The sequence below is a fragment of the Xiphophorus couchianus genome, chromosome 8, assembly GCF_001444195.1.
Source record: "Xiphophorus couchianus chromosome 8, X_couchianus-1.0, whole genome shotgun sequence".
NCBI lineage: Eukaryota > Metazoa > Chordata > Actinopteri > Cyprinodontiformes > Poeciliidae > Xiphophorus > Xiphophorus couchianus.
The window spans coordinates 26,932,174-26,953,370 of NC_040235.1; the positions used below are offsets into that span (position 1 = coordinate 26,932,174).

Sequence of the window (21,197 nt, forward strand, 5' to 3'; positions counted from 1 at the left end):
ATTATTTTATATCTATTATATATATATATATATATATATATATATATATATATATATATATATATATATATATATATATATATATATACACTGCTCAAAAAAATAAAGGGAACACTTAAACAGGTGTTTAAAACTTAAAGTGTTACCTTTATTTTTTTGAGCAGTATATATATATATATACCATGTGCATCCAATGGTTCAAATATTGTATCCTGAAGGAGGTGCCGTGTATCAGGATGACAATGCACCAATACACACAGTAAGACTGGTGAAAGTGAAGTTGAACATCTCTCATGGCCTGCACAGTCACCAGATCTAAATATTATTGAGCCACTTTGGGGTGTTTTGGAGGAGCGAGTCAGGAAACATTTTCCTCCACCAGCATCATGTCGTGACCTGGCCACTATCCTGCAAGAAGAATGGCTTAAAAGCCCTCTGACCACTGTGCAGGACTTGTATATGTCATTTCCAAGACGAATTGATGTTGTATTGGCCGCAAAAGGAGGCCCTACACCATACTAATAAGTTATTGTGGTCTAAAACCATGTTTCAGTTTCATTGTCCAACCCAACCCATTGTCCAACCCATATATATATATATGTACAAAAATTACATATATATATATATCTATATCTATATATATATATATATATATATAGATATAGATATAGATATATATATGTATGTAATTTTTGTCGATGCAACAGAGTGGCCCATTTGAAAGCGGCCTAGTATTTTGTTTACGTGAAGACGGACACTGCCCCCACCTGGTGGCCTGGTGTATTGCTAATATATTTTTTCTCTTTTTTTTTCACCCACACAGCTACCAGACCCAGGGACCGTCTCTGAATGCACCTCCAGGAAGCCATGGTAACAGATGTGCTTCTCTCCGTGTGATTCGGGTTCGTTTTGGCTCGTGTCTGCTCCCTTCCTGCCCTCGTGCCGCGGTGACGGACATTTGGTTCTGCTCTGACCCGCCCCTTCCATTCAGCCAGGCAGCATCTTCCATCGGGTCCAACATGACGTCCATCAGCAGGTACCGGAGCCGCGCGCTCCGTGCAGGTGAGCTCCCCTCAGGTGACAGAGAACCGACACAACCCGGCAGGCTGGGTGATGCAGCTTTCATGCCTGGTTCTCTCTGTGTTTCTCTCCGCTTCTCCTCCGCCTTGGGAGCGGCCGCGCTGCTCCATGTCTGCTGGAATTCGGCTTCGTGATGGCAGAGGATTCGGAGGTAAAGAGCACAGGGCTGCTGGAGGTGTGTGAATGTGTGTTGAAAAAGACCCATCTCCAGCCACCGTCTGCATTTACAACAGCTGACAGAGATTATGTCGTCTAGATGGGGGGTAGTCACTCATGACTGAGGGCACTGAAATATGATTTATGCATCCGCCTCCCAATAAATAAGAATATTATGAGCTGTATACGAGCACGTTAATAGAAAGTTGAGTGGAAAGAAAAGATGCACACGATAACCGCAGCCTTGAGAGGACAGAACAGCAAAGTGTAGTCAGAGAGTCAGGAGGGACACACACTCCTTAACCCAGGGGTGTCCAAACTTTTTGCAAAGAGGGCCAGATTTGATCAAGTGAAGATGCCCGGGGGCCAATAGTTTGTTCGGACATTTTTTAACTACAAAAGTTTCACACACTGTTATAAAACAATTTTCATTGTCACAATTATCTTTATTTTTCAAATGACAAAAAAAAAAAAAAAATATAAGCCACTCAGGCAAATGAGAACAACTCTAAAAACCCAAATTCTGCCTTTCTTTCATATCTGGAGAGTCAGATAACATTGAACAAACTGTATGAAATACCTTAAATTTACATGAGTTTAAAAATATCTTTGCCTCAAGAACATTTTAAACAGGAGTTATAAGTAATGCAAAGTTGTCTGTTATTATTAAATCTTAAAACAAGTGAATTTTGCTCGTCATTTACAATATCTACAGGTTCATAACCAAATCTTACTCAAGAGTTTAATAAAAATAAGTGCCATAAATCCAGGTGCATAAATGTTCTTTTGGCTCTTCACTGCTGATAGTGACAGACGTTACCGTTCAAAACACTCAGTTTCATGTCTTCAACTCTCAGTGCCACACTGTTACTGCCAGGCAAACATTTTTCTCAAATTCTTGCTTCTTCTCAGGGCAAAATGTTCTCCACCATTTTCATAACACAGTCTTTGATAAATGTATCTTCAGTAAAAGGTTTGCCATGTTTAGCTAATAACATTAACTTCGTAGCTGCTTTGGTGGTATTTTCTTTTGACTCACAGGCCCGCGTGAAGAATCGCTGTTGTGATGCCAGTGCAGCTTGGAGCTGCTTCACTTTTTCAGCACGGTCACTTCCTGTTAGCTTGTTGTATGTGTTAGCATGTTTAGTCTGGTAGTGTCTCTTTACGTTGAAATCCTTAAACAAGGCAACCGTCTCATTACAAATTAGACAAGCACAATTGCCTTGATTTTCAGTGAAGAAGTATTATAATTCCCATCTCTCTTGAAAGCGGCGGCCCTCACTGTCAACTTGTTTTCTTTGCAGTGGCCATGGCAGAAATGAGCGGAGAGCGGTTCGCTGCACGGAGGCAGAGACTGATAGTATTAAAGTGGTGCTGCCACCATTTGGTGAAAGGAGGAATTACAGTTTCAAGTTTTATGATTTATTTATTCTGTTTCACGGTGCAGGCGGGCCATAAATAATACATTATAAGACCGAAGCTGCGGGCCGTATGAAATCTGACTGCGGGCCGTGATTGGCCCCCGGGCCGGACTTTGGACATGCCTACCTTAACCTGACACGGAGGGAAAGTTTATGTTTCTATTGGAAATCAAGAGCCAGAGTGGACAGGAATATAATCCACTTTGCTTCAAGTCCAGTGTGAACATTGAAAAAATTTTAAAAAATAGGTGATCCAGCTTTAAAAAAAGAAGAGTTTATTTGTTACAAGTTACTAAATGAAATGTATCCAAGTAAATATATTAAGTTTACTAAGTTGTCATGTTAAACAATCGTAATTAAAGTAAGTTTGACAAACTTAATTTGATTAAATTAACTCAGTTTTTTCTTTCTGTGATGAAGATATTGATTGTATCTTGAAAATGGAACCATGGAATTAAAATCCACACTTTTAGAGTTTCACATTTTGAATGTTACAGAAATAAATACATTTTTCTCTCATATTCATATGTATTGTTATGGACCCAAAGTAAATAAAATGAATTTCACGGAATGTCCTTCACCAATTTAAATAAAATAATGCGTTACAGCTAATTGTTCAAGCTACAAATCTGATTTCAGAATGATTCAAATTAAAATGACAGCTTGAGCAAAATTAAACAAATTAGAATTATTTTTTAAAATTTTGTTCAAAGAAACATTTTTTTTTCAGTGCACTCACCTGTCCTCACCCTGCTGGTCAGAACAGAGAGGTACAGAGCTGAGACTGTCCGTCTAGTGGAATTAACTAACCAACAATATTTAAACATTCTGTCTTATTCAGATGGGACGCTGTGCTTAAATATGCAGTCGAAGTCATTTTTAATTCAGGCATCATTATGCATGACCTAATTCAACTTTTGCCTCATGAATGATAAAACTGAAAAGGCTGGATGAGCCTTTAAAGCTTCTGCCTGAACTCTGGAGTCACTTCTTCTGCTCCTCCATCTGTACAAACTGACAGTATCAGCTTTCAGAAGGAAACCCAGGAGAACTGCTCTCCATTTTGAAGTCATACGTATCTATTTGTAGTCCAGCAGTGACGGCGGGCCTGAATTTGAATGAGAGACTCAAAACGTGTCTCTGTTTCTGTCTCTCTTCTGCTTTCTTGGGTCTGATCCGACAAAAACTCAATGTGTGTTTGTTAAGTGGGCGCAACTAGGTGTTTGTTGCTTTAGTGCAACCTGCAGCTCCAGAGCCGGAAAAGGCTCTTTGGACCTTTCACAGTGGCTGACCCTAAACCTGTTTGATACAATTAATTTCAATTCATCCATCCATTTTCTTACACTCTTGTCCCTAGTGGGGTCAGGCGCCTATCTCCAGCAAATGTCCAGCGGGTGAGAGGCAGGGTTTACCCTGGACAGGTCGCCAGTCTGTCGCAGGGCAACACATAAACAGACGGGACAAACAACCATGCACACACACACACACACACACACACACACACACACACACACACACACACACACACACACACACACACTCTCACACCTAGGGAAAATTTAGAGACCAATTAACCTGACAGTCATGTTTTTGGACTGTGGGAGGAAGCCGGAGAACCCGGAGAGAACCCACGCATGCACAGGGAGAACATGCAAACTCCATGCAGAAAGACCCCAGGCCGGGGGAATCGAACCCAGGACCTTCTTGCTGCAAAGCAACAGTGCTACCAACTGCACCACTGTGCAGCCCCTCAATTCAATTCAATTCAATTTAGTTCAGTTCAATTAAATTCCTTAATTTAATTTATTATTATTTCAATTTACAACAAATGCCATCTCGAGGTTATTTCAATTCAATCACACAGTTGATCATAGTTATGAAATATTGCATTAAGTTCAGATCATTTAAATTAGTTTTGAAGTTTCTAAGGAAACCCATCAGATTTCATCGACTCATTGACTTGCAGAGCTTTCTCACTCTATCAGGAGTTCTCTCTCTCCATCCTCAGTGCATCATAAATTGTGGGGTGTTTGTGTGTGTGTGTGTGTGTGTGTGTGCTGTAATATCACCTTTGCTTGTCTCTAGGACAGAGAGTATGTGGGCTTTGCGACGCTGCCCAACCAACTGCACAGGAAGTCAGTGAAAAAAGGCTTCGACTTCACACTCATGGTGGCAGGTGAGTCTGCTGGTTGGGGTGAAATAAGATCATCAATAATATATATACAGTATATATATTGAGAGAGAGAGTGTGAGTGTGTATATGAATAAACTGTAACTACTAAAACTTTTGTGATGCAGGTGAGTTTGGTCTGGGTAAATCTACGCTGGTCAACAGCCTGTTCCTCACCGACCTGTACAAAGAGAGGAAGCTGCTCAACGCTGAGGGTGAGCTGCTGATTCTGCTTTTGTCTTTACGGTTTTAATCTGAATATCTGACTGACTGCTGTGTTGTTTCTCCTCCCTGAAAAGAGCGAATCAAGCAGACGGTAGAGATCACAAAGCGCACGGTGGACATCGAGGAGAAGGGCGTGAAGCTCAAGCTCACCATCGTGGATGTGCCAGGTTTTGGAGACGCTGTCAACAACACAGAGTGGTAAAAACCAAAACATTCAAACTTTGTCCAGGAGCTCCTGTAGCATGAGTGGCTGGTTTACAGAATACATTTAAAAACAAAGTTCTTTGATTGTATATCTCAGCCTGCACTGCCTCTGTTCTTATTTTGCTTTTATTTCTTCGATTATTATTTTTATTAAGAATATTATAGTTTTATAAAGATGCTATTCAAATGCCCTGTGAGATTAGTTGGCATGAACAATATGGCTCTCCACCGAGGGCGTCATGATGTCAAGGGGACAGCGCTAGTGGTTTGAAGAAAAATGTTTTCTCATTTTCAGTCAATAGATTGTTTTTTATTTTTAAAATTTTCAAGCAGTTATGAGGTATGGCGGTAAAACCTTAAACTGCTGCTGCACAAGTTACTCAACAGGTTGTTGCTTGGTAACCAAAGAGTGAGTGAGTTAGTTGATGGCAGCAACCTAGCTTAGCTGCTTTGTGAAGTTGAGCAACTAAAGCCTTTCCCCTGCCTTCATCTCCCAGAATGCTGTGCGGTTCTGGATGGGAGTTCAGTGAAATAGTTGAATATTCTATCAGACATATCATCTGTTGATATTGATCAGGTGTCGATCACCATATATGATGTTATTGATTTATTGTCTAGCCCTATCACATTGTTAGCGTTAGCTTGCAGAGCAACAGCATTTTGAACTGTTCTTGTTAACCTACAGCAAAGTTATACACCATTTTTAAGTCATAATCTATTTGTAGTCCAGCAGTGACGACAAATAGAAACCGTCAGTGCTGGACATAATGCAATAATGTTTTTGCATTATGTCATTTTAAGCCAATAGAGAGGCGAGGAACTCTTATTAATAAAAAACTTAAGCAATGTAAGAAAACATGGCTTTCTGGAGGTGGCGTCTGATAAGAGACTCTGTTACTTTTTTTTTTTTAGCATTAATTAAAAACTTTTAATTAATTAAAAACTCCAAATATGCTGGTCAAACCTGGACTGAATTCAACTTTGGATTTGTGAAACCTATAAGTGAAAACATTTAGAACTTGTTCAAATCGTTTGTGTATTGTACATTTGACCCATGATGCCAGTCATGCAAGAACTGCTGCTGACTGGAACAGAGAAAGCAGAGACACACGCAATGCTTTTAGTTATTAGATGAACATAAATGAATTATGACAATTTATATGCAGAGCTGCAAAGACTTTTATTTTCCTCCATTAAGCAAAGCCAAATCCTGTACCCTCAAATTTAATCAGCCTGCAGTAGACACAGTGGTTGGCATGGCAACCAGGTTGTAGAGCAATATGACAGAGACACTGTCTCACATCAACAGAATGAAGCTTGTCTTTGTGAATCATACAGTTTTGTTGTCCCTGACAGAAAACTAGTTGGCACGACTAACAGTTATGGATGTTCAACACAGACACTGACACATCGGCTGGGATCTGATGCCTTGCTCATGAGGCAGGCATGATTTCACCTTTCACCCCTGCAGACAGTTGCTGAGTGACAGAATGGTCTCCAGATGTGAACGGCGGTGAGACCAAAACCCAGCAGCATGGAGAGGAAAACACAGCAGGTTCCACCTTTGGACTAGAACCGCAATGATCCGATATTAATATCTGTATCGGAGCTGATGTCGAAAAAATTCTGGATCAGGTGACAACGTGCCCCATTCATGAGTGCAGATTCATTCAGCTTAATTCTATAGTTATTTATTTGACATTATATTTAGAATTACTAATTGAACTTTCTGAACCGTTTGAAAGAAGGTTTGTTGTGGTTTATTTTAGTCCGTTATTATTTATTTCACATTGGCTGTTCTACTCCTAATCCCACTGACTGAACAGATTAAAGCTGGTTTTACATGTTTGACCAAACTTGTGATGCTGTGCTGAAGTGAGCTGTACTGGTGTGGAGTTAAAAATACATTTGTAACTGTGCTCCTTTTTATTTTATTTATTTTTTCATGTATCTGTTTCTGTCCGCTAACACAGTATGTTTATTCTGACTTGATCCATCTCATGTATTTCATGTAGGTGTATATATGTGTATATATGTGTGTTTAATTGGGTGTGTTCTAGCCCAATTAGGTTAGTATGTTAACGGTACACTGTTGGCTATATAACTATTGCACTGTCTTTACATTGTACCTCATGTTAAAGCATAAATAAATTTGGAAAAAAAAAGAATTGTAATTCAGTACATTTATGTAAAAAAACATTTGTAGTGAATTCATCTGATGTTCTGTATCGGATCGGTATCGGCTGCTACTAAGCCTCAGATATCGGTATCGGTATCAGAGGAGAATAAAGTGAATTGGTCCGTTCCTGGACTGTTTATGGTTTCCACAGCTATTTGTGTGCTCGTAGTGCCTGAGAGCCATGTGGACACATTCTATTGATGATATTTCTAGCTCTCTCACAGCTCCTGCTGTTTCCCTGGAGATGTGACTCTCCAGCTATTTGGCTAAGTTACTTTCTGCTGCCATCTAGAACAGCCATGCAGTGAAAGGTGTGTGCTTGTGTTTTGTAGCTGGACTCCGGTAACAGACTACATCAACCAGCAGTTTGAACAATACTTCAGGGATGAAAGTGGAGTGAACAGGAAGAACATCCAGGATAACAGGGTCCACTGCTGCCTTTACTTTATATCCCCATTTGGACAAGGGTAATACACACACGCACGCTCACCCCCACACTCACACACACACACACACACACCCCTACACGCATAAATACCCTGAGACATACATGTCTAGAACTTGAGCACATTTCTTCAGTTTCTGTCACATTTCCATGTTTCAAATCATCAAATAAGTTTCACTGAATAAACACAGAAAGACAAATTGGAAAATGTGACCTGACCCTTTGTGTTTTTTGGTCAGCAGTGATCTGTGTTAGAAACGTTTCAAACCAGTGACTTTTTTTCATCAGTTTTGGAATTTGTGTGTGTTAACGGCAAGTTTAACAGAACCAAAAAGTATGATTATTGATAGTATTTCATGATTTTATCAGAGTGATTGAACTTTCCCACAAGAGTTGGTTATCTAATCCACCTAATCTCATTTTCCCTCACTAAATGAAATCATCATGTAAAAAGTATTTTTTTGTATTTGCTCCGGTTATATTGGTGCGGGAAAAAAAAAATCTCATTAATGATGTGAAACATTTAAGTGCAACACAAACGCAAAAACTGAATAAATCTGAAAAGAAATATTTTTTTCATTGTATTGAACGTGTGCTACGTTAACATCCTGTCTCAGGCTCCGCCCCATCGATGTGGAGTTCATGAAGGCCCTGCAGGATAAAGTCAACGTGGTTCCGCTCATCGCTAAGGCCGACTGCCTCACGCCTTCTGAGATAAAGAGGCTCAAAGAACAGGTATCTGTCTACTTCAGGAACTGGATTTTCTGAGGAATAATAAGAGTTTATAAAGCAGAACCACATTCAGACAGTGAGCTGCAACCTGGAACACTCTAAAGAAGTGTTCTTCTTTATGACGCTGTATTTCATGTTAGTCTCATGAAACTTGGAAATTTCCAAGCTTTGTGTGCTTTTTCTTGTAGATTTTTTACTTTTCAAAATAAGAAATTTCCTTGTTTCATTTCTAGAATTTTTTTTAATATTAGTCTCCAAACTTTTGAGTTTTTTCCAGCAATTATTCAACTTTTCAAAATCAGAAATTTCCATGTTTTTTTTTCCTAGAAAATTTCTGAGATTCATCTTAAAATTTCTGAGTTTTTTCTTCCCAATTTTTGACCTTTGGTGTTCAGAAATTGCCTTCTTTTTTCTAGAAATGTTATAATTACCTCGAAATTTCAGATTTTTTTGTTGTTGGCAGAAATCTAGCTTTGTTACTACAAAGCTATGCCGACTTAGTTCTTCTAGTGTTGAAAGTAGCAGAATAAACATTAACTTGTTTAATTTGTTAACCTTCATCACTGGAATTCATAATAAATGTCTACATAAAAACCTCCAGATCACTTCAAATCTGACAATTGTGATAATTATAATGGTGAATATACAGTTTGCACCATTTGTGAAGCACATTAAAATGTTTTATTTAATTTTTGGAAATAAATTTATACATGTCCTATAGAACACAAAACCTCATTTGGCCATTCAGCTTCACAAACTTTATTCCCCAGTTCCGTTATAATTATCCTTACTTAACTTTTAGACTTTTAGATCTTGAAATTGGAACCTATGCATTTTAATCTGTGCAGCAATTACATGCTTGAAGTATGGAAAACGACCCGTGACATGTGATGGTTGTTATGACAACCATGCGTTATTTTTGTACTCTCTAGTCTGAAGTAAATGAAGCAAACAACCAAAAAAGAACCCATTCACCAGCCTTCAGCAGAATGTCAGCTTTAGACTCTGGAGCGGTTTCAGGATGACTCAGACTTCTCCATAAGGAGGTTTTATTTGAAGTGAATTTTGAGCTTTCACACACAGCTCCCACGTTTCTCCTGAAATGTTCCAGCTCTGCACGCTGAGGCGCATGTGTTCCTGCTGTGACCCGTCACATCCCTGTTGTGTTTGGTCCTTCCAGGTGAGGGAAGAGATCGATAAGTTTGGGATAAAGATCTACCAGTTCCCCGACTGCGACTCTGATGAAGACGAGGAGATCAAACAGCAGGATAAAGGGCTGAAGGTAGGCCTAAAGAGCCTAAAACATGTACGGTGAAATTTTGAGCAGTAAATTGAATGGCAGCGCGCTCTGCTCAGGAATAATATGTTTGCTGTTTTTTTTTATTTCCCCCTCAGATATTGTATTTTTCGGTTTACTTGTTATTTTTTGGTTACAGATTAAAGCAGTGATTTATTATCTGCCACTCTACCCTGTGCACGTTTTCAAAAGATTTTTCAGAAAAGGTTTTATTTACTCAACTATAACATCAAAATAAGTTGTTTGATTAATCTGCGTTATGTAATATTCAAATATTCCCCTTATTAACGTTGGCAGTTCTTTGTAAGCGTGATCGTAAAACAGGATGTTCAAACGTCTGTGTCGGCGTTGCAGGAGAGCCTTCCGTTTGCAGTGATCGGCGGGAACACTGTGCTGGAGGTCAGAGGTCAGAGGGTGAGGGGCCGCCTCTACCCGTGGGGGATCGTGGAGGGTAAGGCCCCGAGCTGCAGTCTGCAGCCGCCGCTCCCGGTGCATGTCGGCCCCTCATGTCGGTCTCTTCCCGCAGTGGAGAACCCGTCCCACTGTGACTTCGGGAAGCTCAGGAACATGCTGATTAGGACGCACATGCACGACCTGAAGGACACCACCAACGACTGTCACTATGAAAACTACCGGGCCCAGTGCATCCAGAACATGACCAGGTGAGCCGGAACCACTGGACAGCAAGTTGATTCCAATTTTTAATCAAGTTAATTGCAGGGTCTGTAATTAGTTTACTGCATTTTAATCAAAAACTACATAAAGCAACATTTCCAGTTCAAAAACTCTTCTTCTCCTGTGAAATTATTGAATAAATAGACATATTTATAACAAAGATATTCATTGTTTTTAATCTGTGGTTTATGTTATTCAACCATCAGATTGGTGCAAAGTGTTATTAGACATTCATCTTTCCAGTGTTTCAGGAAGTTCTGCTCATTCATGGAGCTTCTTTAGAAATATGGACTGTGGACGTTGACGTTAGCGTTAGCTGCTACATGTTTAGCATTGAGATGCTATGTTATGCTTGAATAGCCTTGCTGATAGGCCATCTCCTTTCAAGGAATCCACTTTTTTCACTTCCAATAATACAGTTAACTGAGGTTTAGTATCGGCTGATAACAATCTGATGCAGAGAAACAGCTGAATTGACTTTAAATGTTTCTTTGTCTTTAAACAGACATAAATGTACTGAATTACAAATGTATTTGATAACTCTGCACTAGTGCATTTCACATCAACAGCTTCACCAGCTTGGTCAAACATGTAAAAACAAAACAACTTTAATCTGTTCAGTCAGAGCGATTAGGAGTAGAACAGCCAATGTAAAATAAAACTGACAGTCAACAGGTTGATTACTTTGGTCGAACATGTAAACAATTAACCTGCAACAAACCGTCTTTGGTTCAGAAAGTGCAATAAGGAATTCTAAAGGTGATGTAAAACTAATAAAACATAGAACTAGACCGAATAGATCTGCTCTTAAGGATTGGGCACATTGTCACCAATACCTAATTTGCAATATTTTTTTTCAATATCGGGACCGATATTGATATTGGATCTGTGCATCGCTAGACCTTTTAGCACAGCTTGAACATAACAGTAGTCTTTTCCAGCGTCCATTGTCTTTTGAAGCAGAAACTAACCTGCTGTGTGTTTGAGTCAGTGTGTGTTTGAGTCAGTGTGTGTTTGAGCAGTTTTAATGTTATTCTTGGGTAATGTTATGAAAACCTTAAAAGTGTTCTAGATAATGCTGATGCTAACCTTGATGACTTGATTTTTTAATGTTTAACAGACCAAACCAGAACTGATAAGTAAAAGATAAATTATTTTAGAGCAGCTGGGTGCAAGATGCAATCTAAAAAAAATAAATAAATAAAAAGCTGTGGAAGAGGCTCCACACAAAGCGTCCCTAGTGTGGGATGGATGCTCCTCTGTGGAAAGTGTCTGCTGATGAGTGTGGGTGAAAGCAGCTTTGGAGCAGGTTGCTGTTGGAGATCAGAGAGCTGGGCCATAAAAATACCTTCAGCACTCTGGAGTTCTAACAACACAACGCTCAGTTTCACTGTGTTACAGCATTTAAGCAGAAATGTAAAGCAAAAGACGAAAAAATAAAATTGTGCAACAGGATTTACTTGCTGCACTCTGAAAGCATAAATGTGATTACAGTGATGAGGGAAACGCAGCATTATCACCCAGTGCTGTGTTATTATGTTTATAGCTATGCTAATGATATTTATAACACGTGTTTATATGTTTGTTCTTATTTCAATTTTGTAAAAGCAGCAGAGAAATCACAGCTGTGTGTCCGTCACTGTTACCAGTTACAGCTATAGAACTTTTTTAGATAAACATTAAAATTCAGATTTTATGTTGCGTTCTTACTTCCAGGCTCTTCCTTCCTTGTGTCCCAGCTCCATTGCTTCTATTATTTTTCCTGCCTCCCATTTCTTCCTACTCTACTACACTTTTTCCTGACACGTTGGTTAGTTTTAGTATTACTTTTATCTGTTTTAGCTGTTTTCTCCCACTGTTGGTATGACAGAAAACAAAAATATTTCAAAAAATGTTACTTAATTTATTTAATCCTGTTGTTCTGTGTTTATGATGCTCACAATTTCTGCAGTGTCAGAAATATTGCCCAAAAATATAAATAAAAAATATATATATATTAACCTCACTATTTTAATTAAACAAAGACCCCAAAATATTGTGCTAAACCTGCAGGTTCATAGCGTCTGTCCAGTAATGCAGAACTGCAGTAAAGATGCTATTTTTTGTTGTAAATGAAGAAATAAACAAACTCAACAGGTAAAGTTTTTTTTTACCCGCTCATGTCTGAGCAGAAACAATTTGTCATAAAGCAGCCAGATCCAAGGCTGCCTCTTCTTATTGGTCACATGAGTTTTTCCTGTTACAGTAAGATGAATGCGGATAAGCGTGTGGAGAGTCCCATCCCGATCCTGCCGCTGTCCACGCCCGCCGTGGAGACAGAGAAGCTTATCAAGAGGAAAGATGAAGAAGTGAGTGGCAGGAGACACACACTACTGTCACATGCCACATCTTGCAAAAATAATGAGAATTTCTTGAATTTTGTCTCATTTTTCCTCAATGCATCAACTAAATTTAATGTATTTTCCAATATGTTTTCCTAATAGACCGAAACAGGTTGTGTGTAAATGTGAGGTGGAGGAAAATAACGCATATTTTGTTCTAACACAAATACATCTCAAAACTAGTTCTTGTGTTGATATTTGGATAATCTGAGCCACTAGCGTTACATTAACATTGGAAAAAAAAAAATAAATATGAACAAAACAAAAATATATATAATTTTTGATAAAAATCTCAGTAGATTTACTGTCATTTTTTAAGGACTGCCATTTTATTTGTATCCATATTGAAGAAAAGAGGATGGATACATTTTCTTTTATGGGATGTTGACATTTATAGAAAATGTAAAAAAAGAAAAGCATAAAGTTTCCAACTTAAAGCCGCACCTTCTTAGGAAGGTGTAAAGGTCTTACACCTTCCTAAGAAATGGTGTAAGACATTTTTTGCCAAAAGTGCTTTTTTCCCTATTCTTCAAGGTGACAATATGTTTTTCACATATTTGTTAAAACTATCCCCATGTTGTGACAGTGTAAGATGAGACAACCAATCAGAACCAGGAGGAAGGTCTTAGCGCTGTCAATCCCCCTCATGTACCCGCTGCTCAATGTTCTAATAGTGGAGGAACAACTTATTGTCACATGAAAACAGTTAATCCACCATCGTTGGTGGCCATGCTAACTAGCCTTTCATTCACAACAAACTGCTAGCAGAGGGTAAAGGGAATGAGCAGCACCACATGGAGGATGATTAACAACATTAAGACCCGCCTCCTGGCTCTCATTGGTTGTTTCTAATTAGCACTGGGAGAAAGCAGAGGAACTCCAGTTTTTTTACAGGTTATCTGTCTCATACCAAACTGTCACAACAGAGTGATAGTTTGAATAAATATGTAAAAAAATAAAATACAATTTTATGAAAGTTACATACTACAGCTTGAATGATAAGAAAAAAAAATAGCAACCCTCCCTCCCCCCAAACAACCTGCATTTGCTGTTATATCCATGTTTCAAAACATTATTATCTTTATGATTTGCATAAACATCACTAATGTTCTCTAACAGAAGCATTTCTACTGAGATTCAGTTTCACAGCTGAATTGTTTACTTACTGGTTAAGTTCTGAAGGAAATTAATTGCAATTGATTTTATTTGGGGGTATTAGACCCCAGAGGGGTCAACACTTTTACATTTTGGTAACTAATATAAAACATAATGCATCATTTCCATTCCTGTCACAGTTACGCACTACTTAGTGTTGGTTTATCACATAAATCGATGTTAAAAGTTCCCTGAAGTTTACGTTCATGGTGTGATAACTTGTGAAAAAGGTTGAAGAGTTTTGAAAGTCTGTCTGCTCCTCACGCTGCTCTCCTCTCCTCTCCGTCTCTCTGTCTCCATGTGGCTGGTCCTCTGCAGCTGAGGAGGATGCAGCAGATGCTGCAGAAGATGCAGCAGCAGATGCACGGGCAGGACCTGTGACCTCCAATCGGCCCTTTTACAGCAGCTATAATCTCACACACACACGCGCACACACACAGTGTAACCCACACTGCTCCCCTTCTTTCAGGGACGAGATGAGGAAATCTCTCTTTACTAATTAACAGATAAAGTGTTTTTAAGACAGCATGCTTTCTCTTCAGTGCAGTCCTCAGCCAAGTGATCTATAGATTTTTAGCCAGTAGATTGAAGTTATCAGATAGGCCAAAGTAGATTAACAAAGTAGATGCAGCGCTTTGCTGAAATACTGAATAAGTATTCCAACAGTGGTCAAACGTTATGATGCTTTTGAATATTAAGATCAGAAATTTGAATATTCTTAGAAACAGGAAGCGGGTTTGTCAACTGAACATATCAGAATCGAGTTTTCATAGTTATTTAAAGTCATTAAATATAAGAAATAAAGACTTCCTGTTGTGACAGGAAAAAACAAAAGCACAATATTAGATGTAGAAGTCTTGAGTTATTGATGGTGTTTGGATAAATGATTCTCACCAAACTGTAATGAGACTCCTGTCAGTTTTCTAACAGGGTTCTTTGTTCACAGAGCATCAGAGGTTTGGGTTCCTCATCATGGTCTTTATTATCATATTCATCCTGAACTATGAATGATGCGTTTATGCTGCTATTTAAGATGCAGCTTCAATGAATCTTAAAAGCAAGAAAAGGTGCACATGTTTGAATTTATGGTGGACTTTCTGAAATCCACATAAGCTCAAATGTATACATACCCAGTGCATAGAGTTAATAACAGATAATGTCCCTGTTTTGCAGCTTGCGGTTGGATATCAGAGTTTCTTATTAGAACCGGTGGAGTTCATTTTAAAAGGCTGGTTTCTGAAAACAGAAAGGGCTTTTTGGTATAATTCAAAAAAGTTTTCATTGACCTGACGTCAGGAAATTGTAGAAATATCATATTTTTTTTTTCCTAACCCACTTTTGATTCAGGGTCACTGAACATCAAACTTTTTTTTTTTTTTTACAATATATTTATTAAGAAACACAGAAAATATACATTCAAGCAAACATTGAAAACCACCAGCCCCCACAGTCAACACTCAGGATATAAGATACAATAAAATTCAACAAAAAAATGAAATAAAAAAAGAAATTAAATGAAATGAAAACTGGGGACAAAGTAAAAATGTATAGATACATTTTTGCACAATAAAGTTGAACTTCTTCAACTCTAGGACCTTGATAAGGTATCGCTCTCTTGTTAAAAAATGTAGCTGTATGAATTTATATTAATCTTTGGTGTTGTTCTTTTATTTAATTCCATTACATTCATTCATTTCAGCTTGATTACTTTACAAAAATTGCATGAAGCTCTCTCAGATTTCCTTATATTTACTGTTTTTTCCTCTAACAACATGTTAATTTCTCTGGAACATCAAACTCATGGTGCGTTCCAGGTACCTGGGAATTGGGAACTCTGAGCTGGGATTGATGTCAGACCAAGGTAACGACATTCTAGTCGTTCAAGTCGAAATTTCAACATGGCGACGCCCATAAACGTTGTTATCAAGGCCTCTTCCAAACATTGTTTTAAGCTTTACTTCCCATAATCAAACACTACTTTCATTGTGTTCAGTTTATCATTGCAGGCACGTCATGTAACATTGATTTTACAATTATTTTCTCTTACGTGTGTGTCTCGTGAAATAAACATGTTTCCACCACAGCTTACTGCTGATTAAGTGAGGAGCGGCCATATTGAAATGCAAAGTCTGCCATACAAGTATCAACTGGAGGGAGTCGGAGTTTCTCCCAGCTTCCCAGTGGGAATAAATCCAACTTTTTTCCTACTAGGAAGCTGCCATTTCCCCAGTTCAGAGTATAACTGGAACGCAGTATTAGTCTAAGGTTTATCCTGACCTCTGACCTCTGATGAAAAGGTAATTGGTTCAGATGTTCAAGAACAACAGAATGATTGACAAACAGTAAGTTCTGGAACACCAGTGAGCCAAATAACATCAGGTTGTGGTGCAGAACAAGAAATAAAACTGGAATGTTCAATTTGGACTAGAATTCATTTAGTTTCTAGCTTTAGGTTTTTAGGTAAGATGGAAATTGAGCTTTTTTTCCTCACAATGGTGATAAATTTCTTTAGTGATGCCAAGGTGAGGGTCATAAACCTAAACACACTGTACTAACTGTGAAGCACGGTCAGAAATCCAACCAGAATGATAATAGATACAAAGAAGCAGCTGTTTTTTCATCAACTTTTTATCTACAATTTAGATCCTGTTTGTATTGAAGAATATATAAAATAAACCTGAACAGCCGTTAACCATCTACAGAGAAATTATGATAAAATAAAAGCAAACAAATTGTTGTAAACAGTCCTGTTCCACTGACTGTGGTCCTGTTTTTCTAATTAACTATAAGACCCATTGTTTTGTTTGCTGTCTAATCTGGTTATTTTATTCTAATATGAAGTGCAGATTAATCGTTTTGAATACGTGAACATATTGAATTATAAAGTAAAGTCTTGAAGGCTTGTGCAGCAGTTTCTACAGGATCATTCTAACATGTCTAGGATTAAAACAGAAAAAATTCTGGTTCTGACCAAACCCACTGACACACAGACGGTTCTGACAAATATCCTGGTACCGTCTCTTGGTTTTAACATCAGAATTAATTACATCTGATGAAGATTGTTAAATGTTTCTGTGCTGGTAAACTTTATTCAGTAATCAAATATTTGACACAGGTTGTCCAGCTACTTCCTGCTGTCTTTATAGTCTTTCCCACCAGTAGTAACTTCCTGTTGTTGATCACATGACTCGTGTGATGCGAAATAAACTAATACCTGAAAAACCTAATCATCCTCACTCAAAAACGTCTTAGCATTTTGTTTTTTGAAATTGCTTTGTTTCCATTAAACAAATTCAGTTTTGTTATTCCAATTTTGGCAATATTACGGTCATCGGAAGAAAGGCTAGTGTGAATATAATCTCCTTTTATGTTTCTCACAAGTAATAACTGACACCAACATACAGCTAATGTTTCCACAAACCTTCATCTTTTCAGTTCCAGAGAGTTTAGACGACATTTCATCACACTGCTTTTCTACACTTCAGTGCTGTACTCTTCTGGGGAATTGTAATGATTTGTACATATGAAGGTAAATCTTGTGAAATGAAATACAGCCAGAGGAAGTCGATCAGAAAACAAATGTTTGCTGAACTCCCTGACAGCAACAGAGTTTTCCAGCAATCAGGACTGCAAGTCTTTTTTTTTCTGTTTCTGTGGTTGATCAGACTGTTTTTAAATTTTGTGATGATAATAAAAATGATGTGAGAATTGTCTCAGCAGTCTGAATTTTCTGTTTTCACTCGAGAGATGTTGTAGAACTGTCTATAACGTTCATGATGTTTTCAACATTACTCTTCATTGGCAATACTTAGACATAACTCCCACTCCAAATCATTAAATTTGCTTTTGCGATTTCAAATAATAAATGAGATTCTAACAGTGACCTTTTACAGCGTTTATACACCGTGAAATTATATTTAAAACATTCTCTGATTGATTAACCCTAAGAGACATGTTGACAATAGAAACCTTACTTACAATGACAGTTGATCATTTCTGTCAAATTGCCCGGAACGTAGCTGGAGATGGGCACCAGCAACCCTCCCGACCCCATTAGGGACAAGGGTGAACAGAAAATGGATGGATGGATGCTGAGACTTGCGTTTCTAGAACTGCTTTATTATTGCCATTAACTGAGCGGCTGGCCCATAGGGGGCGCTGGGGCGCCGCCCTCCCTGATGTGGAGGGTGAAAGAAAATCCAAAAATGATCTATAAACATTCAAAATGTTCATAGATGTACCTCGGAGGCGGAGCTCGGTGCAGGCAGGCGATTTGCAGAGCTGACTGGTTGCCACGGGAGATTAAAGTATTTCTCAAACATGCATGAAAGAATCAAGGCAAAACTCCAGGTATGTTTTTGATGAGGGAATACCATCATAACATGATGTAAAGCTCCAAAACATTTACACATCACCGCCCCTTTCACTGTAATAATGGTCCCTAAGACCGAACTGGACCTTATTGGTACAGGGTTCCGTTGTGGAAACGCCTAAAATCCTTCATTCAGTTTCTATGCACAACAAATTTGGAACAAACCTTCAGAAAACTGCAAAGATGCCGAGACACTGAGCTTCTTTAAATCAAGGCCACTATTTAGAGCTGCCTTTGATCAATAGCGGGAACATTGACCTGTTTGATGTGCTTGATGATTTTGATGACGGCATTTGACAATATTTATCGCTGTTTTCGCAATTGTTTTTTTTTATTTATCGCAATTATCGCTGGTTTCACAGTCACTGTATTTTGTCTTAAAGGTGTAAAGCAGTTTGAAGTGCCTTGTTGCTGTAACAGAAGAACCAGACCTGACTTCAGATCAGTTGAAAGCGTTTCTGTGTTGTGTTCTGTGGACAGAGTGGGAGAAGCTTCGGGGTGAAACGGCAGCCAGCTGTGCAGCAGAGACTGCCCAGCCTGCATATCCGTGTTTCAGCGGGTTGCTCTCGGTGTAGTGCGGGCTTATTTTTTTTATTTTTTTTATCTTTTTATTACTGGTTGCGTAAGTCGGCAGAGCAGCAGCGTCCGTCAGAGCTCTGGGCAGGAGGATGGAGGGGAGTGAAGGGGACGAGAATGAGAGCGGCTCGGTGTGGAAACAGTTTCAAGCCAAGGCTAAGCCGCTTCTCAGTCCCAAGCTGGGCGGCCGAGAGCCGGACGAGCAGAGCAAGAGGAGCATGTGGATGTTCAAGAAGACTAAGCGGAAGGAGAACGTCGCTCTGGACCGGGTTATCTCTTCCTCGCAGCCCGACCTGCTCTTCTCCGCTGAGGTGACGGACGTGAAACCGCAGGAGGCTCCGCTCTGCGGCAAACCTCCCGGGAGCAGCGCCCTGCCTGGCCGGGAGAAGCTCCACTCGTCCATCAAGCGCAAGTCCGCCGGCGCGAGCAAATCCACGGTGGCTCAGCTGGTTCAGTCCCACCACAAGAGCTCCTCGTTGGGGTCCGCGTGCCTGGAGAGGCTGACGGAGCCTCCGGGCGGCAGCCGCGGGAGCGACGCGGCCGCAGCGCAGCAGGCGGCGGCGGTGGAAAGCCACCTGGAGAGGAAGCATGAGCAGGCGGTGAGTCCGGAGGGTCACTTACCTGACTTTACTCGAAGTTTTACTGAATGACGTTTAGTGTGAATGGCTGGGTGCCAGCATGTTTCCCGGAAGTAGGAAACAGACTACAAGTAAACTTGTATAAGTCAACTGGAGTGGACTAATGAAAGTATTAGGACACAACAGTAAAAGTCTTGATGTTTCCAGGAGGTCGCAGCTACTAATTTTATTCAGTTGTTTCTTGATTCATTCTGTGTTCAGACTGATGAGAAACTCACTTTCCTGATTGAGTCATTCGTCTGTGTGAACAACAAAGCAGAACAGTAAATCGATCCGATCAGAATCAGCTCCAATCAAATCAGTTACTCAGGTTTCATTGTAAACAACAAACTGGACAGCATTTCTCTGGGATGTGTAACAGCGTTAAAAACCATTAAATGTAGATAAACGAAGACAAAGCAATAAGGCTTCCGACAGATGGATTATGATAGTAATAAATGCATAATTCAGCAGCAGTTCAGCATGTTTACAGGATGCTGGGCAGCCATGTGGCTGGTTTTGCTCTCAGTGTTATTCAGTTTCTCTGATGGCAGCAGCTCATTAGCCTGATAGAGACCGTTTGAACAGTCAGCTCCTTCCTCTGAGGATCCTCTAATATGGTTCAGTTTCCCGGAAGTGGTTCCCAAACTTTTTCCGTTTTACAAGAAAATCTTTGCGCGCCCCCTGGTACCCACACCACCTCCAAACTCTGTTGCAGTTTATTTCCCACCTCAACCCTTAGCTCTGAATAATACTAATAAAAAAAGGTAAACTGCAATAAATTACATGTTATCAAATACACTATAACCACTTTTAAATAACAAAACAACAAGCCTTCATAGTGTAACAATTTTAAGGGTAACTGTTTTTTTTTTGCAATACACAGATGTGAAAATTTTATATCTGACAATAAAACTGCTGTTATTCATATTATATGTGTTTCACTACTCTTCCTAGACCTTAACAAAAAAAAACTACCACTGACTTCACCACTGTTTCAGTTAAACTCTCCACAATCCTGCACTGCATCACTATCACTGTCACGTGACCAAAACAAATATCACATGATCAACATCCCCCCTGGAACAAAGGGCATCAAGATGCCAATAAATATCGGTTGTTAAAATCTGCCCAGTTGTATACATCGGGCCGTTACTGATACCGATCGCGCAAGCCTACTTTTTTGTATTTTTTTTTTAAACATTCGACAGTACAAGAAACACGTTTTTCCAAAAATTAGCTCAACTTCCTCAAGATGAACAACTCCTGAGAGATTGAGCCTTAGGTTGTTGTCTCTGTCCATATAGACATCTTTCTCTATAGATATACATATATTGATTTATCATTCCCATGAATGAGTCCCACAACTGCTGTAATATTCACAGGTTTATTGATGAGGATTTTCTTATATGTGGTAGTAGAGTGAACAGCAGTGGATTCTGAACTACAAAATCTCACTGATGAAACAGAAAATTTGATTTATCAATAAAATTGGTGTATTGCCAAGCTCTA

At 39.1% G+C, this 21,197-nt stretch overlaps 2 protein-coding genes across 5 annotated transcripts in view; both read left to right on the forward strand.

The window, feature by feature from the left end:
* The first annotated feature begins 802 nt into the window (after positions 1-802).
* On the forward strand, positions 803-17,833 carry septin5b (septin 5b). Its single transcript, XM_028026054.1, has 12 exons — positions 803-1,062; positions 1,221-1,231; positions 4,743-4,833; positions 4,956-5,042; positions 5,127-5,250; positions 7,768-7,902; positions 8,498-8,615; positions 9,793-9,894; positions 10,264-10,360; positions 10,436-10,571; positions 12,830-12,932; positions 14,439-17,833. The coding sequence occupies exons 1-12, from the start codon at positions 1,020-1,022 to the stop codon at positions 14,499-14,501; spliced, it is 1,110 nt and encodes a 369-aa protein (XP_027881855.1). The 5' UTR covers positions 803-1,019; the 3' UTR covers positions 14,502-17,833.
* Positions 17,834-18,950: 1,117 nt separating this feature from the next.
* The window catches only part of mctp1b (multiple C2 domains, transmembrane 1b), a 33,456-nt gene continuing 31,209 nt past the window's right edge, over positions 18,951-21,197 (forward strand). For all 4 annotated transcript variants that reach the window (XM_028025301.1, XM_028025302.1, XM_028025304.1 and 1 more), the window contains exon 1: positions 18,951-19,667. In XM_028025301.1, coding sequence (XP_027881102.1) covers positions 19,161-19,667 — 507 coding nt within the window. In that variant the 5' untranslated portion in view covers positions 18,951-19,160. The remainder of the gene's footprint in view (positions 19,668-21,197) is intronic.

Bases quoted from the DNA above. Each gene is read 5' to 3' on its own strand.
- septin5b (XM_028026054.1), top strand. From the start codon at position 1,020: ATGACGTCCATCAGCAGGTACCGGAGCCGCGCGCTCCGTGCAG. The intron at 4,834-4,955 runs GTGAGTCTGCTG...TTTGTGATGCAG, and splicing joins CTTCACACTCATGGTGGCAG to GTGAGTTTGGTCTGGGTAAA. The intron at 5,043-5,126 runs GTGAGCTGCTGA...CTCCCTGAAAAG, and splicing joins GAAGCTGCTCAACGCTGAGG to AGCGAATCAAGCAGACGGTA.